This window comes from Palaemon carinicauda, chromosome 1 (assembly GCF_036898095.1).
Source record: "Palaemon carinicauda isolate YSFRI2023 chromosome 1, ASM3689809v2, whole genome shotgun sequence".
NCBI classification, from domain to species: domain Eukaryota; kingdom Metazoa; phylum Arthropoda; class Malacostraca; order Decapoda; family Palaemonidae; genus Palaemon; species Palaemon carinicauda.
The window spans coordinates 228,250,532-228,270,560 of NC_090725.1; the positions used below are offsets into that span (position 1 = coordinate 228,250,532).

Genomic DNA, 20,029 nt, shown 5'->3' on the forward strand with positions numbered 1-20,029 from the left:
TAGTGATATGTCTAGACCTTTTGACCAGGTGAGGAGGTCCCTTGCGATCTCGTACAATGTCAGAGAGTAGGTCCCTCCTTGCTTGGAGATGTACGCCAAAGCCGTGGTGTTGTCCGAGTTCACCTCCACCACTTTGCCTTGAAGGAGAGACCTGAAGCTTTTCCAGGTCAGACGTACTGCCAGTAGCGCCTTGCAGTTGAAATGCATTGTCCTTTGACTCGAGTTCCATAATCCCGAGCATTCCCTACCGTCTAATGTCGCACCCCAGCCTACGTCCGATGCGTCCGAGAAGAGAACGTGGTTGGGAGTCTGAACAGTCAGGGGAAGACCCTCTCTAAGGTTGATATAGTCCTTTCACCAAGTCAGACAAGACTTTATCTTTCCGGAAACCGGGATCGAGACCGCTTCTAGCGTCTTGTCCTTTTTCCCGTGAAAAGCTAGATGGTATAGAAGAGGACGGAGGTGTAGTCTTCCTAGTGACACAAATTGATCCACGGATGACAGTGTCCCTACCAGACTCATCCACAGCCTGACTGGGCAGCGTTCCTTCTTCAGCATCTTCTGGATGGATAGCAGGGCTGGGGGCTGATCGTCTTGTTCAGCAACGTCCTCATCAGAGGGTTCCTCATCCGAAACTGATGAGGAAACGGCAACGGAGTGGGCAACGTCTGACTCGCTGAATCCGGTCGCACCGGTGGATGCGTGACGGAGCCGGACGCAATATCATGGCACTGCTGCACAGTCTGTGAACTGTCAACAACCATGGGTGCGCGAGGAAGTACAGCGTCAACCTGAAACTGTCTAGACTGTCTGGGTTGTGCAGTCAACACCCTACCGGGTTGCTGAGGTTGACGCACTGCGTCACAACAAGTCACCTCTGCTGGTTGTTGAACGTCCTGAACGTCAACAACCACCTCCGAGCGTCGCTTAACGTCAACGTGCGACTGGCAACCCACACTGGGTCGCATCGGTGGAGGAACCACCTCAACTGGCAGACGCGAGTAGGTTACCTCAGCGTCAACAGGGCGCACAACCGACCGGTTGGAAGGTTGTTGGCCAGAAGGAGGAACCACCTCAACTGGCAGACGCGAGTAGGTTACCTCAGCGTCAACAGGGCGCACAACCAACCGGTTGGAAGGTTGTTGGCCAGAAGGTTCTTCTCCGCATTTAAGTCCTCTATCAAGGACGCAAGCTTGGACTGCATGTGTTGCAGCAAAGCCCATTTAGGGTCTACGGGAGCAGGTGTGGCAACAGACGGGGTTAGCGACTGCGGCGGAACCATTTACCATCCCTGAAAGCCTTGTTATGTGTGACATAATAGTACAGCAAAACTTCAAAGGCTCGACAAAAGTTGAGAAGTTGACCTGTAAACAACTTGGAGCGTCTCCTGGCTAGGCGCCAGGGCGAGTCTACCAGAATTGAGAAGTCTATCTGGGCAGAGGCATGAACTCCCAAGCCGAGAACTTCTCTCGTGTCCTATCAGACTCTCGCTCTATAAGCCAGTTTAAAAGAAGGGAAATTAAAGGCTGTATCCCTAAAACTCCTCCTGGTGCAAAAACCAGTCGCCTAGCCAACGTAACGCTCTCTAGGAGAGCGAGAGAGCACTAGCTTAAAAACAACGGCTTCGAAGTAGCTAGGCCTAGTGTAAGTTCTGACGTTTAGGCGAACGAGGAGCAGCAGTTACAGATCCGGACGAAGATCCTTAAAAAATCATCATGATTTAATTAAAGTCCATAGGAGGCTAAGCAGCTTAAGGCTCCTCTCCAAATGACAGAGTCCTCAAGGGAATATCAGTAGGAGGGAGAACAGCACTTCTCATCTACAGGAACCTTGTCCGATAAAAGCTAGGTTATCTCAGTGAGTCTCTCACTGGTGCATTAGTAGCAGACCAGAAGGCAACGTCATGTAACTGCTTGACAGTCTGTGAACTGTCAACAACTGAACTGTCAACCACAACAGGTGCGTGAGGACATACAGCACTGGTGCATTAGTAGCAGACCAGAAGGCAACGTCATGTAACTGCTTGACAGTCTGTGAACTGTCAACAATTGAACTGTCAACCACAACAGGTGCGTGTGTTCACTCGAGACTGCTTTGACTGTCTATACTGAGCAGTCAAAACAACTCTAGAATGCGGAGGTTGACGCACCGCATCAAAACAAAACAACTTAGACTGTTGTTGTACCTCGCGAACGTCAACGGAAGGTTCCGTGCGTTACTGAACGTCAACATGCGGCTGGCAGGGTACACTGGAACGCATGGGTGGCGGGACTCTCTCAGCTGGAGTGCGGCAGAAGGTTGCCTCAGCGTCCACAGGACGCACAACCGTGTTGGTTGTAGGCTAGAGGTTGGTGCAGTGTCAACCTTCTCCGCACGAAAGTCCCGCATCAATGACGTTAACTGAGACTGCATGGTCTGCAGCAAAGAACACTTAGGGTCTACAGGAGCAGGTGCGGCAACAGACGGTGTGACTGCCTGATGCGGTACCGCTTTGCCTCTCTTAGGAGGTGAGCAGTTGTCGGAAGACTGCAGCGAGTCCGAACTGACGCAGTGGCTACAACTGGGCCGTTGGACTTGCGCGGAAGGGACCGACTTGCGCTTAATAAGCTGCGAGACCTTGGTCCATGGTTTCTTACGAGAAACCTCTTCCGCAGACGAGAAATAAATGGGCTCTCTCGTCTTTGTGTGGGTGGGGCGATCTTGGGTAGATACGCCCGAAACCACGGAGGGAAACGTCTGTTCGTTGATCAAGGCCTGACGAACCCATAAGTCGTTCGACATTACTTCTCCCCTGGGCTTGGGAGCTTGCAAGAGGTCCCGGACTAGGTGAACGACAGGCACGAACAGACGAACCCTCGGACGCAACACTGTAACACTTTGCGCATATCACTTTATCACTTCGATTTTCTGTTTTGCACTTATTTCACTGAAATCGAAACTTTTACTGATTTCTACCTGAAACACGCAATTCTACCCTTCATTAAAAGGTAGTAATTGCGAAATCAGTCGTATAATGCAGCTCATTAATACTAGCAAAAAACAGAAAACATATACAGTAAAGATAAAAAAATCAGTGGCTGGGAAAGAGACTAAACACTAGTTCAAATAAACTACGTTTACAATCTCTCACCGCACATAGCCTGGGGACAAGAATAAAACCCTAGAAACGTTTTACCTTCTTCCCCGTACAGCGACTAGGGAGGAGAGTAACACGAGAACAACGTTACCCGCTTGAACGGAACGTTTTCTCTCCTCTCTCTCCCTCCGTCTCTATCTCTCTCTCTCTTTCTCTCTTGATTTCGCACCTAAGAGAAGAGCCCAAATATATATCGTCAAAAAAACATGTTATTTGACTAAAGGAAAAAACTGAAAGGTTTTCCAAATAAAAAGTTCCTTTAATTTAGAATTTAAAACATTTAAGCTAAGAAAGAATGAACGAAACGTCAGAATCGATTTACTCTTACTGCAAAGTGAAACCGTGATACACTCTCTCTCTATCGTAACGATAGAGCGCATGTTGAACGTCCTGAACGTCAACAACTGCGTAGTCTAAAAAACTAAACGTTAGTTCATCTTTGAAAACAGTACGAAGACTATCAAAGAAATTCTTTCATAAAACATTAAATTTAAAGTTTTTAAATTCTTTAAAGGCTAAATACGATATAACGGGCTCAACGTTGATTAACTTCGGTTCCAAGTTAGGACCGCCTACTATCAGGAAAGGTCGCATATAAACAAAACAAAAATTTATTTTTTATATGTTTATAATAAATGGAAAGTTAATCGAAGAGGCCTAATAAAGGCGGAGAGATATAAAATATATAGATCTATAACGTGTTAAGCAAAATTACTAAAAACCTAAACACACTTCCGTCTACGGGAAGGGTCGGCCATTTAAAAGTGAAAGAGAGTCCATACTCTCTTTGTCACCATAATTAAATCTATCCAAAACGAGTTCAAGTTTTGAGATGAAGATAAAACACCTGCATAGCGAAAGCTCAAAACTAGAATAGTGTACTTCACCAAATAGTTGTGAAAACAAATCCAGTTAGTAACAGAGTATTAGTAGGTCTTGCCGGTAGCCCGACAGAGAAAATTGGTTCTTTGTTTACTTGGAGTACTAAGTACCTGCTCAACAGATGGCGCTGTTGATGTACACCCCCACCTGCATAGCGATCGCTGGCGTATTTTGACCGTAGGTTTTTCTGTCGAGCAACGGAGTTGCAGCTTATATGATCACCGGCTAAGTTTAAATTGAAAAAAATGTTCAAGGATTTGAATAGAAAGCCTGCACAGCGAAAGCTCAAAACTAGAATAGTGTACTTCACCAAATAGTTGTGAAAACAAATCCAGTTAGCAACAGCGAGTAAGTACGTCTTGTCGGTAGCACGACAGAGAGAAAATTGAGTCTTTGTTTACATTGAGTACTGGGTATCTGGACGACAGATGGCGCTGTTGGGCACACCCGCAACCTGTGTAGCGATCGCTGGCGAGTTTTACCTTAGAGTTTTCTGTCGAGCAACAGAGTTGCAGCTATTATAATCACCGGCTAAATTAAATATTGAAAAAATATAATTTGCAGAAAGTTACCTTTATAAATATTGCAGCGCTTAGTACATCATGCCAGCATGCGCGTGTGATCGAAACAAGTAGAAGTTAGGGTTAGAAGAAACCCCATAATCGGGAGCAGGTCGGTCTATGCTAGTGTAGACTCCTTCATCAGGCCGGCTGACACCTGAAATATATTAATTCACAAAATAAAATTGTACATGTTCAGGAGAGTGAAGGTAATAAGTATTTAAATTGTATATCCATTTACAGATTATATTCTACTGTAAAATATTTGTGTAGTGTATTCTTTTATACAGGTAAAATAATGAGATGTGAATTGATATTACTATAAAAGAACCTCTTATATTTTATATTACAGGTACTATTTATATATTTAAAAAAAATTTATATCTGAATGAAATGCTTAGAGGGGTACATCATTCATTGGAAATATTAATTTATGTTAAAGGAAAATTAAGGAATTAAAATTCAATGTACTAATAAAAATCAGAAGAAATTCTGCATGCCCAAAATACTGTAATCTAAAAGTAACGGCTATGGTTTAGGAAAACCTTTAAGGGTTAAAGTATAATTGAAGTCCTGAAAATAAAGTTATGAAACATTAGTATCTATAAATGCCAAACATTAAAACTACTATTTACTTTATAGAAAATGGTAGATTCTATAGATTTCAATTATTAATATGTTAATAAATCATAAAATTTACATGCACACCTTATATAATTCGATAATTTTAGAATGTCCTAAAATCCTGACTATAATAAATACATTATAACATGTAAATTAGTCAAAGTACTGGAAAAGAAAACCACCACAGTTTTGGGATATATTTTCTTACACAATTGGTATACAGTAATCTAATTAGAAAAATTCTTTGAAATGGGCCCTGTGCATAAAATACTGTGCACAGAGTCCCTGGAAGTTAATTTTGAGAATGGAAATATTAAGTATTTGGTCTTTCTGTATTTACAGGCAGTAACTAATTCAACCATAATACTTGCAAAATGTACTTTTAAAACTGGTGGTAGTTTTCATAATTTATTTTAGATCAGTGGGTCCCCTTTTCTGTTTCATTTGTTAGATGTCGGCTACCCCCAAAATTGGGGGAAGTGCCTTGGTATATGTATGTACAGTAGTACTTTCAAATGTCAATTTTGTTGTATCAGTTTCTAATCAATGAACACATTTACAAAGAATACACTTTCTTATTAGAAAAAATGTTTCAAGAGTAATGACACAGTTTTATGCAGAAGTTTGATAAACTAGAATTTCAAAAATAAAATATTTTTTTTTTTTATGTTCTTTATACAGTAGAAAGACGAAGTATGAACATACGTACACTGACTAAGACTGTACCCATTCATTACTTAGGTACTGATACAATAAAACCAAATTTTTCATATGAAAAAATCTTATAAATTAGTATCATCTACAGTCATCTTTATTAAGTTCACAGTAAAAACTTGAAAAAAATATTTATTATGTTAGTTGTCAAGCTGTCCTTTTGTCGGTCAAAATTGTCCTGTAAAGAAAGATAACATGAATCAAAGTTCCTGTCAAGTTAAAACTTACAAAATTCTAAATGGTCCTGAAAGTTGGTAATTTACATAAAAATTTGTTAGTTAATAAGAAAACTTAGGATAGTAACTAAAGGGTCAGATAAAAGCTACAACCTTATCATTCAACATGCATTTCATATGAAAATGTTAAATGACAGTGTGGCTTTTCCAAGTTAATAAGGAAGGAAAGAATTAGATTAAAGTGTCTATGTCTCATTCTCTAAGTTGCTACCTCTTCTTGCTAGTTAGCTATGAAAATATTAATGCCAAAGTCTGCCATATCTTATTTATCTTATTCAGATACTGTGAGGAGACTAATATGCAATACTTTAAAAAATATTACAAGTCACAGTCATTTTGTTACATGAAATATAATAGTTTTGTAGAGATAATTTTCCATGAACTGTGGTGCATTAATTGGTTGTGATGGCATGTAATTTATTAACCACTTTTCTATTTATTTACTTATACTAATTTTAGCTAAATCCAAAACAGAAAAAATTACATTTAATAACTATAGGCAAAGAGAGATTATAAGTTATTTAGAGGGGAAAAAAAAGTTCTTTACTTCATTAGTTATTTAGAGGAAAAAAATGTTCTTTGTAAGAGAGGTATGCAAACTATTGAGTCCGAATAGTGGTCGTCATGCTAAAACATTAACAGAATTGATTTAAATACTAAACTCATAAAATTGTTTAATTTTAAAACTATTTTAGCAAATTTAACCTATCCTATCTACTCTAAAACTATTTTATTTAGCTCTTTGCATGCCAAGTACCTGGATAATAGTGCTGATAGTAATGAACAGGTGCTGGCCAATAAGGTGCCGGTGGCTGGGGAGGTTTGGGAAGGGCCCCATATGCGAAAAGATCTGTAACATAAGTTGGTGCTCTTTTTCAAGTGAGGAGTTTTTTGGAAGTGCTAATCCAAATCAAGATACGGAAGAATCGGGTTTCATTTTAATATAGAAAAGTTCACCTTTTGATTACTGTCGCCACTGATGTTTGCAATAAATGATGTGGATTTAAATTAGAGAAGTAGAATAACTATAAATTTAAATCTCACAAGATGGCATTACTGTATTACATTATTGATTACTATGGTAATTTTACCAAAAGCAGTTAATAAATACTTATAAATCTAAGCCACCTTGATATTTATAGTAAACATCTTGAGTCATGGCTTACTACTGTACTCCATGAGGATAATTTGACTCTAGAAAAAATTATGTACAGTAATACCTTGGTTTATGAACAAACAGATATAAGAGCATAAAATTTCAATTTGTATAAGGAATACGACCATTGTATTGGACTACAGGCAAAAATGTGCTCTTTTGGTAAATATGTACTGTATGAATGAGACTCCTGTGATGAGCAGAATTTCTCTGGTATAATGAAATACTGTACTTTCTGCAAGTCTCACATCCATATGCTTTAATTTTTATATGAGCTTAGGTATATCTCTATAAATAATATACTATACAGTATAAGCTATAACATCACCTTTTCTGTGTGCAATTACAGTAGTTTTTAAACTACTGTAGGTGCATGTCCCCACCCCCCCAAAAAAAAAAATTAGACATGGGTTCATGGTAATATTTTTTAATCATAATTTTCTAACAGAGGATCGGACAGAAGAAAGCCAATAGGTATTTTGTAGAAGGGGAAATGGTCGAAAGATTTTGAAGAAGGAAAATGAAAAATAACAGAGTTAGGGTAATTAGGATTTGAGGTTTAGAAAAAAAAAAACATGGCTGTACAGGTAGGTTAACTATGGGTTACTTTCATACTGAACAGATAAAGCTGCTGGCAAGACCAGCTCAAATATGTGGATTAGCATGGGAACTCATTGAATGGGTACATTGGCAGGCTGGATTATTGCATTTGCAATGGGCTTTGAAGAGAGTTATAACCTCCCACCAGTGTACCAATCCAGTAGACTTTATGAACAGGGTGGTATCAATCCAGCCCTCCATCACCACAGCGACAACAGTACATAAATATATTGGGTGCTATTATAGTATGCTACCTACCGTCGAATTTCTACTATAGTATGGTATCTACCGCAAAGTATGTTATCTACCGTCAATGTTAATCCTCCTGTTTGATGAGGATTATCAAACAGATTACTTAAAACCAGTATGTTATCTTCATTGGACTTTAATGATAGTTTAATAATATTTATTGGCAGGAAAACATGGGTGCATAATTATAAGCAGTATGTAGGTTAGGTTACGTTAGGGTTAGGTTAGGTTATCAAGTCTGTAGTGATCCACCTTATTAGAGGCGGATTAGCAAGTAGACCGTATCCTTAGGGACTGATGGTAGGTATCATACTATAGTCAGAAAGGGTTGGTAGATAGCAAAATCGGCGGTAGATAGCATACTATAATAGCACCATATATTGTTATGCTTGCATGAGAAATGATGTGGACGACATTTGCGGCTTCCAATCAGACCTGAAGGGAAGGTAATGTTGCCACATACGACTTTTTTTATGTAATTTATCCTAGTTAAATTGTTTTAGTGGTATTTAGATTTTTCATGGTGAATCATTAATTTGTTTTCATCTGTGATGTTAAGGTTACAAATTCTTTAAATATTACCATAAACCATTAAAAATGAGTGTAAATTTTTATTTATGAATGTGTGGATGGAACACAGGGTTAATCCCCTTTATTTCTTATGGGAAAAAATGTTTTGGTTTACAAGAACTTTGGCTAACAAGCCCGTTCCAAGAACAGATTAACTTGTATACCGAGGTACTACTCCATCTATTACAGAGTATGCATAAAAATAATTTCTGACAAAGCTATGTACATATTAGAAAAAAGCTCTTCTGCTGCTACTGCAAGACTGTATACAGGGTCAAGATGAATCTCGCTATATCATGCAGCAACAGAATCAAGAGTGGCATGTATAAGCCGAGGCATCATTATTAGATTCGGTTCAGAATATCAATTATTAATAGTGATGGTGATCTACTCTGTGTTGATCACGCTGAAATTTCTGTCAAGAGATCTGTAATATAAAACTCATTAAATTAGCCCATTAAATAAAGTTTCATTAGTACCTGTACAATGATGAAAAAGTGCAATATATTTTTTTTTTTTTTTTTAGTAAAAGGTACCTGTATATGAACAAATGTATGTGAAAAATTAAGCGTTGTGATGCTTCCATCATCTCTCTTAAAAGACTCTGAAATTCCAACTTTTCTCTCTCTAATTGAAGAGGAGAAAAGTGACCGATAAAAAGTTTTAAAAAGTATTCAAGCTAATAAAGTACAGTACAGTATACATCACATTCAAATAAACTCTCTATATGAACTGAAAAGACTAAAAAATATGCCCCATTGATTTTGGGGAACCGCTTAATTAATCAGTTTTCTTACCCGAGAAATGAGTCTTATAAATAGAGTTAGCTGGTCGCAGCAGGTCCTTTGGGGGCTTGATCGGTTTGAAGAGAAAGAAGGACGGGGAATAGCGAGCACCTCCAGAAACTGTTGACAATCGGTCGTCTCTATCTTCACGGTAAAGACCTTCTTTGCCTATGGCAGCTAGTTGTCGGCCCTATTGGGAAAGTTTAACAGAATATACGGTATTTAATTTATAATTTCTAGATATTATAATTGCATGTTAAACATTAAACAACATTAAGAATTAAATCAAAACAAAGACATTTACCCGGAATAATGACAAACATTAAAATAAAACAACGAAATGATAAGTGAACATGATACTATGATTCCCTCGTCAACACAATTACGACACATTCTAAATGACACCATCAACCTCGAAGACAGACAAAATTAAAACAAAGCTAAATGAATTTTAACACATCAGTCTGAAAAAAAAATTATAGAAAAGAAGCTATTAGGTAAAACACCCTCTCTCTAAGGTAAATTGGGGTCTGGCAGGCCCAAAAGCTCTATAAAGCTTAAATAAAGCAAGATTCAGAAATGACCCTATTAACCCCTTAAACAACTCAACTCGTCAGGAAGGTATATGGGAGAACATCATCATTATCATCATCTCCTCCTACGCCTATTGACGCAAAGGGCCTCGGTTAGATTTCCCCAGTCTTCTCTATCCTGAGCTTCTGGCCTCAGTTAGATTTCACCAGTCTTCTCTATCTTGAGCTTCTAACTCGATACTTTTCCATTCATTATCTCCTATTTCCCACTTCATAGTCCTCAGCCATGTAGGCCTAGGGCTTGCAACTCTTTTAGTGCCTTGTGGAGCCCATCTGAACATTTGGTGAACTCTCTTGGGGAGTGAATAGCATGCCCAAACCAAGACTTGGTGCGGTGCGGCCTATGGCACGGGGCTCTTGGGCTCCCTCAACCCGTGGTGCGCCGCCAAGTACCTGAGAATGCAGCCGTTGGGACCCAAAAGAGGATGAACTATGGCACAGCTGATCAGGATCATCGATTACTTCCTGAAGACTCAAAATCTAAGAGGGTCCAAACCTAAGCCCTGATACAGACGAATTCAGTGTCTTAGCAATAAACTCGGGGACGATGCTTTGTGTAACCTGACACCATCCACCTGAATGGGCGATGTCTTAAAGAGAGACCATGCAACTTGCTAACTGTCTTTGCAGAGGCCAGAGCAAGAAGAAAAACTCTTAAAGGATCAAGTCTATCCGAACTTGACTCAACAATTTGTAAGGAGATCCTTTCAATAAGCCGGAATCCCTTCCAGCCGAGTGCAAGTTCGCTCAAAACTCCATACAGTCATGGATAATTCTAGTTAATCTGAAATAATCTCTTTCAGTCTTAAGACTTGGCTTAATGCTGAGTGATAGCCTTTCACCGCCAAGATTGAGCAGAGTTTTCCTCTTGGAGATATAACAAAAACTCAACGATCAGGGGTATAGTAGTGGCTACGAGTGGAGATACACCCCTTACATGCCACCAACCAAAAATTTTGATTGCCCACTTTGCCTGGTATACGGTGATGGAAGACCTCCTGAGGTATCCAGACCTGTTTTGCCATTGGGTGAAAAAATCCTCTGAGTGAGATGCTGGATAACCTCCAGGAGTGAAGACATAGGGATGCAACTGTTTTGTGGAAGATCTTGGAATGCAGTTGACTTAGAAGGATGTGTAAGGGAGTAAGCTCGCTCTGAATCTTTGTCAGCAGAAGCAGAAGGTCTGGGTACTACTCTGCTTGCTGCCACAATGGAGCTATCATATTCATGAATAGATTGTGTAACAATTGCACCTAGTTGAGGAGTCTTCTTATCAGGCAGAATGTAGGGAATGCATATGCTGCTTCTAGATTCTCCCACAGGTGCTGAAAGGCATCCTGGAAAGCTGCTTGTGGGGCTGGTAAGTAGTATGCTGGAAGTTTCTGGTTGAGAGATGTGGTGAATAGGTCTTCCTGTTCAGATTGTCTGCCAGAATGATGTTCTTGCCTGGAATGAACAGAGCTGACAGGAATATCCCATTGTTTTCAGTCCATCACAGGATCTGAACAGTTAACATTGCAAAGATGCTGTAAACAAATACCTTCTTGTTTCCTTAGATACACCACCACCGTCGTGTTGTCACTCATTAAGACCATGGAGTGGCAGGAAAGGAGCTGTTGGAAATTTTGAAGGGGTAGGAAACCTGCCTTCAAACTCTAGGTTTATGCGGTATTGTCGAACCGAGTCAGACAGTCCGGAGGCCATATGCTGTAGCGAGCCCCCAACCCTTCTTTTGATGCATCTGTGAAGAGCCTCCCATCCGGGAAAAGGGAAAGAAGAGCTAACCCTTTGAGAAGGTTGGATTCGAGCATTCAGCAACAAATCTTTTCCACTGCTCTATCCCTACTGAAATAAGCAACTCCAGAAAGCGCCTAGTCTGAGACCATAGGGTTGTCAGCAGCCAATGAAGTGACCGAATGAAAAGGCAGCTATTTGGGACTAAACATTCCATAGTTGTCAGGTGCCCTAGTAAGAGTTGTCACTGGTGAGCTTGTAGCGAACCTTGCATTAGAAAGGGAAAAGCCACTTCCTTGAACCTTCCCACTCTGCTTTAAGACGGAAACACTTTTCTAAGCCGGGTGTTTATCTGCATACCTAAATATACCAGACTTTGTTTGGATTGCAGAGATTTCTTGAAGTTTACCACAACCCCCAGATTGAAGCTAAACTAAAGAAGCCTGTCTCTGAAGGAGAAAGGAGTCTACTGAATCTGCTAGGATCAACCAGTCACCTAGGTAACAAAGGAGACGAATGTCGTTAGCATGGGCCCAGGTTGAAACTAGAACGAAACTCTTGTGAACACCTGAGGTGCTGTCGACAGGCCGAAGCATAGCACCTGAAACTGCTCTATCTTTTTGTGCAGAACAAATCTTAGATTCTTTCTTGAAGACGGATGGATTGAGATCTGGACGTACGTGTCTTTTAAGTCTGGTGTGATCATGAGGTTCCCTGGTCTGACAACCTTTCTGACCATGGCTGCGGTCTCCATGTTGAACGGAGTCTGAAACACAAACTCGTTCAAGGACGAGAGGCCTACAACTGGTCTCCAGCCTAAAGAAGCCTAAAAGAATGAGTCGATTGAAGAAGCCTGGGGACCCATTGAGAACTCCCTGTAGAGTGCCCTTCTCGAACATAATCTGAACTTCAGCACGAAAGGTGATGTCCTCTGATCATCCCTTCATGAAGGACAATGATCTCATTTGATGATGAAAGAGGGGAGTGGGAGAGTTGACAAATAAGATGATATTACCTGCTCGAAGGAAGCTGGCCGCCCAAGGTTTGGCCCTAAGGCACTCCCAACTCTGCCACCTGAGTTTCAGGGATACTCCCTCTGAAAACCTCACCGGCTGTGCTGCAAGTTTCCTTACTGTCATGTCTTGGGCCAAAGCTGACACTGCAGAGTCTAATGGCAAGGGAAAAGATTCATCATCTAGGATATTGTAGTACTTCCTCTACTTCACAAAAGGGAGAGGCAGTAAACGGGACAAATTACAAGGCCTTAGGGAGTACTCTTTTGCAGAATTTGTAAAATTACCTTCTTAATAGACCCTGACACCATCTTAGACCAAAGTAATTCTAGCCTTGATTTAGCAGGTCTTGGGGCACAGCAGAAGGAATCCAATACTGTGCCTCTCCCCTTCGAGGGGAGGGAGTACATGGACTCCCGAGTCCTGCATGAAGGAGTAATCAGACTCCCCTTGCTCATCGATACAAGCTTTACGGGTCGCCGACACTGGCAATATGGCTTTGGAATTGCCAGAATTCAAATCCAAAGTATCCTCCAACTCATGGCTCACACCCAGATGGGCCCAAGTTAGGTCAGGGTCATCCTACTGTACTGTAACAGGGGTACGAGGCCTAGGAAGAGAATCCTTTGCAGAGGGAACCAATAATGCAGCCACTGCCTCCTGAATTCCCCTCTGAACTAGATCATCCACAATTTTGGATAACTAGTTCTTAGGAAGGGAACTCGAGTCCTTATGCCCTCGGGCTTAGAGGTGAAGGAGGTTAAAGATACTCGAATTCCCGTTCCGAGGCGGTTCGATAGGAGCAGCATATTGCTCTAGTGGCAGAGCGGTGGAGGCCAAGTCAACTAACTCAACAGGTGATAGTCTGTACTTGTCAACAAACGATACTTCTGCTGGAAATCTCAATCATCTACTGATCCTCAGGGGAGGGGGGAGAGTGTCCTGGAACATTGGAACTGGCCTAGAGTGGTCAGCCTTGGTATCCAGATACCTCTGATATCTGGATACATGTGGGAATTGGCACTGGTGCCACCGAAGAAATTGCAGTGACTGTGAAAGAAACCAACAATACCCAAAGTGCTACTGTCCTCAGCGGGTTGTGTCCCCAATGGGCACCTACCCACTGAGGCTAAACATGTTATATAGGGAATATGCAGGAGTGACCAACACCCCTTTTTTACCTTTTTATATATTGTGTAAAGTGTGTATGGAACAATTCATTAAAATATATATGATAATATTACCGTAGCATTGCTACCATTAGCAATGCCTTTCTAACATTGTTAACACTGTGTATCATTGGTAACGTTGCTTATTTTAACATTCCCAGTACATACGTGAGTTTTGTGACCTGGGAACTCCTAGGTTAGGTTAGGTGGGTTTGTTAGGTTCTGTACCCTTTTTGTACTTTTTGTATATTGTGTAAAACATATTGAAAAATTATTTAAAATACGTATGGAAATATCTAGCATTACTATCGCTAGTAATGTCACCGTACCGTTGGTAACGCTGTGCATCATTCGTATCGAGGCTAATTTTACCGTTCTCAGTAAATACCTGAGGTTTGTGACCTGTCAACTACTAGGTTAGGTTAGGTGGGTTTGTTAGGTTCTGTACCCTTTTTGTACTACTGTATCTATATATTGTGTAACCAGTAATATTACCTTAACAATCCAAGTCATCGTTGGTAACACTGTATCATTGGTAACGTTGCTAATGTTATCGTTCGGCATACATTCGTGAGTGAAGTTGTTATCAGGTTATTAACAATTATCATGTCTGACAAATGGCTCCATTGCCTGAAAGGGACATGGCAGGGGAGACCCCATTCACAAACTCAACATAGCCTGGTGGGGGTATTTTCCCTATATAACATGTTTAGCCTCAGCGGGTAGGACCCACTGAGGACAGTAGCACTTCGGACCCTTATCAAAGAAACTGGGGCACAAACCATGACAGTCGTGCTTCTATCCCTTGGAGAAATTATAATGGGTTTCTTCGTTATAATTGGTAATTGTACTGTCATTGGAATGGTCAAGGCCTACACGACTACTTTCACGAATTCTTGTATCCCAGCTAAGTTTTTTGCAAGAGGGTGCGTGCTTCGTTTGAGCTCATGCCTCACGTACGTGCGGGTCGCATGTGTGAATTACTCCCTCCAATGATGAATGGTTCACCATTCGTGCATGCTGCACTACAGCAGAATGTACTTAGGAGGTGCTACAAGAGCACTCGTGGTAGCAGAAATGTTCGTCAACGACACTCGAGAAGTGGGTACGCCAGCATTTACTGCAAACACTAATGCACATACAAACAATCGTGGGCCCACTCACTGCTGGGTTATGTAAAGTGGGCGTGCCACTGCTGGGTCGTGTTGAGTGGGCGTGAAACATATGTTACATGCACCTGTGCAGAAACTCAGTGGAGCTTTCCCCCACACAAAAATCCTGTTTTCCAATGGTGTCCCCATGGGGTCCAAAAAACTCAAACGGGTGGTTTGCCCCAATTAAGGTTTAAACTTGATCATGTGCCATGTGGCCATTACCTTGAATGCTGCTGCTTTTTACCTTAAATTTCCTTAACTTTTAGGTAATTTTGTATTGTATTACAGGGTGAGATTTCGAACAGAAAATATATGTTTACCTATAGTAAATAACGTGAATTAACTGAATTTGATGTTCATTTCAATCGGAAACAAACAGATCAACCAATTCGGCTAACTTTGAGTTGCCCGGTGTCACTTCTCTTACGAATGTACTGCGAACGATAACATTAGCAACGTTACCAATAATACAGTGTTACTAACGTTGACGTTTGGTACACAGAGTTACCAACAGCACGCAGACATTACTAACGATAGTAATGATAGATATTTCCATACGTATTTTAAATAATTTCTCCATATAAGTTTTACTCAATATATAAAAAGTACAAAAAGGGCACAGAACCTAACAAACCCACCTAACCTAGCCTAGTAGTATGACAGGTCACAAAATAACATTTGATCTACATCGGACGTTGGCAGCACTGGTTACTGTATTTTTTCATGACAATCTTTGCAACGGCGCCTCCAAAGTTTATCCAGATATAGTTTTGTATTTTCCTCCGGTTATTATAATTTCAAGAAGGTAATGTATTGAGAAGAAAAGGCTTGTTTTACGTTTATATATCGATTCCCCATTATGTTTCCCCCACCCAAAACCCCGACTTCCCACTGGGGGTCCACCATTATCGGAGGATATAGATGTAAATATATTTCTGAAACTATTCATTTGCGACGGGAACGAGTGTCATTTTCGAAGAGAGCGTAATTTTTTCTATAAGAAAAAGTAGTTGTTTTCCTAGGTTACATTGTCCTGTAATACACTACAATGAAACCGAAATGGTAAACCCTGGCCCCAATAATCATGGTCAGAAATCCATAAAACACAAGATAGCGAGTAGGAAAATATATGGTTCATGTATTTGGCTAGAAATTAAAAGTATCATATTTACCCAAACGGTTAACAAGAAATGACACTGCATATTTAGAGAGGACAAATAAGTCACTCTAATTCACCAAAACAAGTTAGGAACGATACCTCTAAATACGTAATTTCTTGTTATTTTACCCAAGTCTATACTGTCTCAAAGGTAATACATAACTTTGCCACAGCACTTACGATTGATAAATTCCCAAAATTACCTTATATCGAGTATTCATGACACTTGACTATCGTCTTAGTGAAAAATTGCCGAAGATGACACGAGTAGTATAACTATGTCACGGCTAGTTTTAAATTTGCCTATCAATGTAATCAAATTGGTCTTACCATAGAAGTTTGTCGACTCAATTGGCTTATGGTGTTGGACAAACTGCAACCACATCGATAATTCATTAAAATTTCTAATTATGTAAATGTGAAGCAGCAAAGAAAAGACTTGCACGGTTACACTGGGAAATTGTAAACCAGTGTTACCACCGTCCAGATGGGGTAGTCGAAAAATCCTCAAAACAACACAAAATTCCCCATTTCCACAAATATATTTCCTTCCGATCATGTAGGCTTTACTAATGTAGAAACTATTCACTATAGGCCTACTTCACATAAGAGCAAGTAAACTAATTGCAACAATATAAAGTTTTACTCATCTTTGTTTCTTCTTCATAGAAATTTGTACAGAATATCCCCACCAGACACCCAAAATTCCCAAATCTAGGAATAAATCCCAAAATCTAGGGATAAATCTCCATATGTGGCAACGCTGTTGTAAACAAACCAAGGACCAAGGAATAAATCGTAATTTCGTAAATGGTCACATCTGGCAACTGAAGCACAGATATAAACATAAATGTAGATAGTGACACAATAATATTAAATTGCTCTCAGAAGGTTTAGAATATTGCTATGATCACCATTTGAAATAATGAAAAGGTTTCGTTATTATTATTATAACGTTAAATTTAATTTATTTTGTTATTGAGGGTACATACACTCAGACACAATCCTATTTACTAATTTTCTTTCCAAACTGGGGTAGTCCTCCTTGTTGAGCATCTATAGGGTTGGTGCTTAGCTAATAATAATAATAATAATAATAATAATAATAATAATAATAATAAGCACTAACTATATAGTTTTTTGTAAAGTTTTTATAGTTTATTTAGGAAATATTTATTCTAATGTTGTTACTGTTCTTAAATATTCTATTTTTTCGTTGTTTCCTTTCCTCACTGGGCTATTTTCACTGTTGGAGCCCCGGGGCTTATAGCATTAAGATTTTTCAACTAGGGTTGTAGCTAAGCAAGTAATAATAATAATAATAATAATAATAATGCCTGAAACCTCATCAGCCTTGTGCGTTATCGGCGTCAATGACCTTAGATGTCAGGATGCCAGAAAACTTTCAATCAATCAGCCTTGTGCGTTAGGGGTGGGGGATTTGGGGGAGCCTATAGGCCTACCTGCTCAGTCATCAGCAGCCATTGCCTGGCCTTCCTTGGTCCTAGCTTGATAGAGAGGGCTTGGGTACTGATCATATGTATATATGCTTAGTCTCTACGGCATTGTTACTGTCCCTTGCTTCTGCCATTCATGAGTGACCTTTAAACCCATTGATTTATTTCATTAAAACTTTATTACCCAAATTTCTGTGCCCCATCGAATATAATGGTCTCTACTTTTACAGTAACCAAGATAACTGGAGGCTAATAAATATTACCAATTTTTTCTTTTTTAATGACCTTCATTAGTCCACATTTAATATGTATTTTAACCACTTTAAACATTGCCATGCAACTGTATGATGAAGTAATGATCAAATCAACCCTGACATGTAAAGATGGATTTGAATACACAAAATTGTTAAATTCAATACAAAAAGTGAATTGATCGATCTGAGGTTTTCTGGCATCCTGACATCGAAGGTTATTGCCGCCGATATAGTTTATTGTAAATAAAATAAAATAAAAGGATATTCAATTAAAACCAAAAAAAGCAAAGATGTCATTTTAAAAGTTAAATATCTTTCAGAAGACCTGCTTCTGAAATCAAGCTAAAACTACCACTATCATGGTAGGACACATCATGTCCAAGAATCTTGGCAAGGATGAACCTGCCATCCTCGCCTCGAGCCTCAAACAAATATCTATTTCTTTCACTGCTATATGTGGGGCATTCGGTCAACAAATGCCTCACTGTCTTGGCCAGTGAATCTGCCTCCTCATTTCCAGACACACCTACGTGTGCCGAACCCAGCAAAATCGAAGTTATGCCTTTCAGACTAATAATTCTCAAAAGTCTTTAAAACTAAAAGATTATTGGAATTAAAAACTTATAAAGCTTTAGAGAACAGAAACTATCTTACCTTTGGTATAAACATGACAACAAAGACTATCGTTGCTGTTGAGACCATGCCAAAGCCCAGACAAGCTGGCTGTACGTTTGCAGGGAGGATAAGACCCGCTAGAGTCCATGATAGCCACAAGGGCAGCACTAGGCCCATGGCTGCTCCTATGTAGGACGCTTCGCGATAGTTTTCCCGAACGCCACGACACTAGAGAGATTTTAAGAAAAATGCCATCACACTTATGCATGGATTAAAGATTATATAATTTTTATACTTTCTATGAAGTGTCGGGAATATAGTTTTTCATTTGACTGTGAAGACCAGAGAAACCAGTGAGATGAACGCAAGAAAACATACAGAAGAAAACATCTTTCTGTCGAAGCTACGTGATGAATTCCGATAAATGATTGATGAAAAATAAGAATTTTAAAAAGTTAATTCTGCCACACTTATGCATGGATTCAAAATTATATCAAGCTACTTTTATAATTTGTATGATATATCGTGATTATATCTTTTTATTTAATTGTAAAGATAAGAGAAATGTATTAGTCTCTCTCTCTCTCTCTCTCTCTCTCTCTCTCTCTCTCTCTCTCTCTCTCTCTCTCTCTCTCTCTCTCTCATAGATGTATCAGTTATCATTAATTTGAATGCGCAACAATCTCTCTCTCTCTCTCTCTCTCTCTCTCTCTCATAGATGTATCAGTTATCATTAATTTGAATGCGCAACAATCACTCTCTCTCTCTCTCTCTCTCTCTCTCTCTCTCTCTCTCTCTCTCATAACTGTTTATCATGAATAGTATTGTTGATTAACTGAGCATTTTCAGTTACAACATTAAAATTATTAAAAAAAAAAAAAAAAACTTATGAAAAAATGCCATCTAATAAACTTACCTTGATAGCCAAAGCAGCAACAGCTATGATGAGGACAATCACATAAATAAGGGAGAGGAGGAACTGCCTGTAGGGAGCGACGCAGGAGAGCTGGAGGCTTCCTGTGACTTCATCTCTCACGACGGTGACTCCGGCAGGGGAGGACCATTGCCATTGGATGTTGACGCTTACCTTTGAGATAAGAGGTGAAGATGGTTAGGGAAATACAATATAAGGAATATTTGCATGAATTATTAGTAATTATTTAAAATCAGCAAATTTCCAAAAGGTTCTTGGATTTTTTTTTTTTTCAGAAAATATAGCATAGGTATGTTTTGGACTTATTTGTTTAGAAAATACAGCACAGTTATGTTTTGGATTTTTTTGGAGGTTCAGAAAATAACTATAGGTATGTTTTGGACACTTCTTTTTCATAAAATACAATATATGTAAATCAAATCTGAAATCACTATT

The 20,029-nt window shown here is 39.6% G+C and overlaps 1 protein-coding gene across 2 annotated transcripts in view; it reads right to left on the minus strand.

Annotated features, from left to right (window-relative positions):
* Window positions 1-20,029, minus strand: part of LOC137654155 (metabotropic glutamate receptor) — a 58,993-nt gene that overhangs the window by 15,446 nt on the left and 23,518 nt on the right. Inside the window, exons 5-9 of one of the 2 annotated variants that reach the window (XM_068387801.1) lie at window positions 19,577-19,747; window positions 18,700-18,888; window positions 9,525-9,702; window positions 6,910-7,002; window positions 4,591-4,735 (exon numbers count right to left, since the gene is read on the minus strand). In XM_068387801.1, the coding sequence (XP_068243902.1) occupies window positions 4,611-4,735; window positions 6,910-7,002; window positions 9,525-9,702; window positions 18,700-18,888; window positions 19,577-19,747 (756 nt within the window). In that variant the 3' untranslated portion in view covers window positions 4,591-4,610. The remainder of the gene's footprint in view (window positions 1-4,590; window positions 4,736-6,909; window positions 7,003-9,524; window positions 9,703-18,699; window positions 18,889-19,576; window positions 19,748-20,029) is intronic. The other variant, XM_068387796.1, reaches the window with a different exon arrangement.